The following is a 4,814-nucleotide window of genomic DNA, read 5'->3' as shown; positions in this document are numbered from 1 at the left end:
AGTAGCCAATACAGAGGTCGAGATCCACTTCTCCTAAAGTAGGACCCTTGTATTTCTTAGAAACTAAACATTAGTGCACGTACTGTATTAATGTCGAAAATTAATGATTTACTTACAATTAGATAATTAGATAATTAAAGAACTAACCCATAATTCATACATTTATGGCTTTTTTCTATATAAAATCTGCTAAAAACGAATTCTTAAAACATAAAAATAAAATTGCATAGTTTTTTCTTTTGCAAATTACATAGTTGAAACAATAGTGAATATATTATTGTTAATATTAGATCATTTTATATGTTTCTAGCTTCCTAAAATTGTTTTATTTATATTTTTCTCTTTCACATTTTCTTCGTAATGTGAATTGAGACATAAAATTGCTGTACAGTGTAAAAAGTGGACCATCTCTTTAATGGTGAAGATAGATTATAATTTGAAATCTTCAATTGCAATGTTGATAGATATTTTATGAATTTTTTCATATTTGCTTTAATACCTCAAAATAGGAAAAATATCGTCGGACATAACAGATTTACTAATAAAGTACTAAAAGAACCTGTAAAGTGGAAAGATTGAAAATTCTGACCTTTTAATTTTATAAACTTTATATTTAAAACATAAAAATAGATTTTATTACTTAGTTTATCAATTTATTTTATTTACCAGTTAACTTCTTCTCTATGAAATTTTATCTGATTTCTGCTTTTTAGACTGTTTAGGGTGCCAGTTACGGGGCGTCCAATTACTTGGTCTCTTTTTGGATTATGGTGTAAAAATATTAATTATTAAAAAATACAAAATAATATTACACACACACACACACACACACACACACACACACACACACACACATCTGATACTTTCTAATTTTTATTTATGTTTTGTGTCGTAATTCGTTGTAGTTTCACCGAGTTTATAGAAATTACAGAAACAATGCACTACAAAAATTTATAAAAATTTAGGAAAGCTAGAATTTTAATTCTAGAACTTTCATGTAGATTTTTAGCATTTAAATTCTCAAATTTGTGTAGAATTTTGTAGAACTTTTTCCACTAAGGTTGTTATTCGATATTTTTTATTAATATTAATATTTATTTATGTTTTACATAATTTACATGTACTTTATTTATTTTAAATAATATAAATAATAATTATGAATAATAAAATGTAATTTAATTTGTTGTTAAATATTAATTAGATAACAACACATTGCAATATTAAAAGTTACAAGATGCAATGTTGATCTTGATTAGTTTTTTTTCTTCTGTGCGATAATGGAAATAATGAGATTGCGGTAAGGGGTCTGGACAAACGACGCGTACGGCACTGCGGGAGGCATCGCTCGGAGCGCGCTGTCGTTCGGTGGAGTCTGCAATAAACAAACTCCGAAAGATCTCCAGGTAAAAAAGCGTACACGTCCGACACTCTCTCTCGCTGTAACTACGATCACGAGGAGTCGCTCTGTCAACGGTCGAACGGTGTCGAGGACGAGCGCGTGAGCCGTGCGAGCGCTGTGGAAGCAGCCGTCGAAGCAACGCCGCGGAGATGGGCAGCACGGACAAGGCCGTGATCACGGGATTCATATGCAGGCTTTGCAGTAAGATGAACCGCTTCGTGATCCACATTTATGGGGAGGAGGGCGAGAGAATGAAGCTCGCTGAAAAGATAAACACCTACCTGCCGATCACGGTAATTGTGCACACAACCGCGCGCGTATGTCGAGTCTCCGAGACAGCGTCTTTAAGCATCTCGCCCGGTGCAAAACTTAATCAATGTCCACATTGTCGCAATTTGCACAAATTTTTATCCGGGGACGATGCAAATAAAAATAAAGATTACTTACATGCTCGTAACGGACATGTAGGTATTTTGTGTTTTTTTTTTTTTTAATTTACTCCATTTTATCTCTTGATGTATTTTACAAATCTGGAGCGTCAAAAATGTGTCACATTTTGTAGGAACATTGTCTTTTGTAAGTTTACAAATAATTTCTATTATTAATACCGCTTTTGTCGTCTATATAATTCGAGGTTTAAGGAAGCATTGCGATAAAACAGTTTTGTATACATTTTTACAGGTAAACATGAATGACCCGCTACCAAAGACTGCATGTTTACATTGCATCGAACGATTAGAGGCGCATCACGAGTTAATGGAACAAATCATGTTCACCAGGCGGAGATTAAACACCGATAATAAGGCAACCGCGGTGGCATCCTCCTCCGCGACAACCATAGAAACAGCTCCGACGTCTAGCCCACCTCCCTGTTGACATGTGCAATGGAAAATAATATATTCTTTCACTCAATGCGCCATTCTCCAAGATCAGATGATTCCCATATAATTTCATTTCATTTAAACTGGTAGTCAGTAAGTAAAACATGAAGAAAGGAATGGAGGATGAAATAAAAATAATGTGACGTACAGCATGTTCTGCGAGGAAACTGACAAACTTTTAAAATGTGTTCTAAAGATCATTCCAAGCTAAAAAATATAGATTAATTTGGTTCAGTTATTGAGCTATAGATAATTTTATTAATACAAAGCAAAAAGTTCTTTATACATTTATAATTTTTATTAAATTTAAACAAAATTATTATTTAATCAGACGAATCTTAATCTTCTTCGCTATTATTTGCTCAAAATTTCAAAATAAATAGATAAAAAAAGTAGTTCTACATCTTGCGAAGTACAATTTTATGGTACAACTACATGTTTGCAAGCAAAGAATGTATGATAAGAAGAATAATATATAGAATAATTCGCCTGATAAAATGATAAAGATTATAATAAGACTTTATTTAATGAAAGTTATAAATGTCTAGTATTTTTCACCTGTCACAATATTAATAACATTATCCATATTTTGAGAACGGAGCCGATTTGACCTGTAGTAGCTAAACTTTTTAGCTTAGAATGATCTCTATAATATTCCAAAAGTTCCCTTATGGAGCACCCCGTATTTTCAATGTAACATGATACTTTCACATTACATATTGCTCGTTTTATATTGCTCGTTTCAGACAAGTATTCTTTGATGGTATTAAAGAAGTTTGAAAATTGTTCAATTCCAATGGCCACTACTATCTTCTGAGGGAACAAAATGTTAAAGATATAGAGAAAGAAGTTCTCAATAACACAAAGAAACATTTCTTTACATAATTTTGTGCAGAGTGATCCTTAAGTATTCTAGAAGATTTTGGAGTAATTCTTCACATTAATTCAAGAAGAAAACTTTGTATGGTCATTCATTTATCCTTAAATCAATGTAAAGTCTTTAAAATCTTTTAGAATATTTAAGGACCACTCTGTAATGTTACATACAGAACAACATTGTGTAAAGAAATATATTTTCATGTGTCCATTGCTTTCAAAAATATAAGGTATCAAAATTGCAGGAAAAGTTTCGAAAGGTGAGTTATTTTGATGTAATTATATGTAACAAGAACAAGAAGAGCTTACATCTTTTAAGGCTAATTATTTTTTTATTCTATCAAGAGTAGTCAAAAATAAGCAGATGCTTTTTTTTATGAGAAACCGATGTACCACTGATTTTTTTCAAGTTTAAAACTTGTATATTATAAATGAGACAAATTGGCATCAAAACATCTCTTTATTATTTTCAATATGATAAGCTATTTTCAGGAAAAAAAACTTTTTTCTTTCAACTTTGACTCCTGTATTTTTTAAGCAAAATCGTGCGGATAATCATGTATAGTTTTTGTCTTAAATTAATAAGAAATCACTTAAAATCTTAAGAATACTTAAGAGTCACTCTGTATACGTGGCGTTAATTGAATGAATTTAAATAAGAATTTATGTGTGGTCATAAAAAAATTGAGTTTTTTTCTTGCTGATTCGTGAATAAATGATTTACAAGAAAGTAATATCTTCAAAATGTAAAACATTCTGGGCAAGCGCAATAATGTTGAAATAATCGAAATGAAATACATGTATATGTATGTGTACGCACACATACACACACATATACATATATATTTACCTTCTAGGAATGTATAAGACATCTGGCAGTATCTGAAGTATCTACCTGTGTAATCTCGATATTCAGGAGTTTTGTACAGTAGAATGTATCTCTGCAAAGGTCTATTCATTCTCTTAGCACGACAAAATAATCAAAATAATAATGATTCATGATCATTAATAATTTGCTTTTACTTTTTAGTAATTGAAGATATGCTTACTTGTTCAAATACAAGAATGAATACTTCAAATGCTCACGCATAAATAGATAACTGAAGTTTAAATACCCAGGGAAAAATTTTTTATATATAATTATATATAAATATATATGAAAATTATATAATCATATATAATTATACATGGTTATATATATTTATGAATAATTATATAGAAAAATTATGCATAATTATATGCAATTATATATAATTATACATATTTTAATATATATGGACATATTTGGTGTATAGTTATATATAAAAAATTTTTTCCCGGATAAAAAAATATATATCATGAATTTTGAATTTTGATAAAAAGATTATTTTGGATCTGCATTATAAAAACCTGTTGAAAGAAAGACGACATATGTGCAATTTATGATGAACAAAATGAATTTTGATTACAACAGCATATGATAGCAGATTATAGTTGTAAAATATAAGAAATATTAAATCTAACTGAATTCGTTTGCAAAATTTAAATTTTATGTTTGTTATTTTCGAAATATTGTATGTTTGTTTCAGTTGGATAACGTTTTTTTATTTATTATCTTATTTTGCTACTGTGGATACTCGATACCCAATCTTTTATGAGAAAACACCGCGCAATTTTCG

General features: G+C 29.8%; 1 protein-coding gene across 1 annotated transcript; it reads left to right on the top strand.

Moving 5' to 3' along the window:
- Positions 1-1,204: 1,204 nt before the first annotated feature.
- Positions 1,205-3,886, top strand: LOC105201340. Its single transcript, XM_011169322.3, has 2 exons — positions 1,205-1,692; positions 2,081-3,886. Exons 1-2 carry the CDS (start codon positions 1,549-1,551, stop codon positions 2,273-2,275), a joined length of 339 nt encoding a protein of 112 aa, XP_011167624.1. The 5' UTR covers positions 1,205-1,548; the 3' UTR covers positions 2,276-3,886.
- The last annotated feature ends 928 nt before the right edge of the window (positions 3,887-4,814 follow it).

Source organism: Solenopsis invicta, chromosome 8 (assembly GCF_016802725.1).
Source record: "Solenopsis invicta isolate M01_SB chromosome 8, UNIL_Sinv_3.0, whole genome shotgun sequence".
Taxonomy (NCBI): domain Eukaryota; kingdom Metazoa; phylum Arthropoda; class Insecta; order Hymenoptera; family Formicidae; genus Solenopsis; species Solenopsis invicta.
The sequence above is the reverse complement of the archived record's forward strand: the minus strand, read 5'-3'. Positions and strand labels throughout refer to the sequence as shown.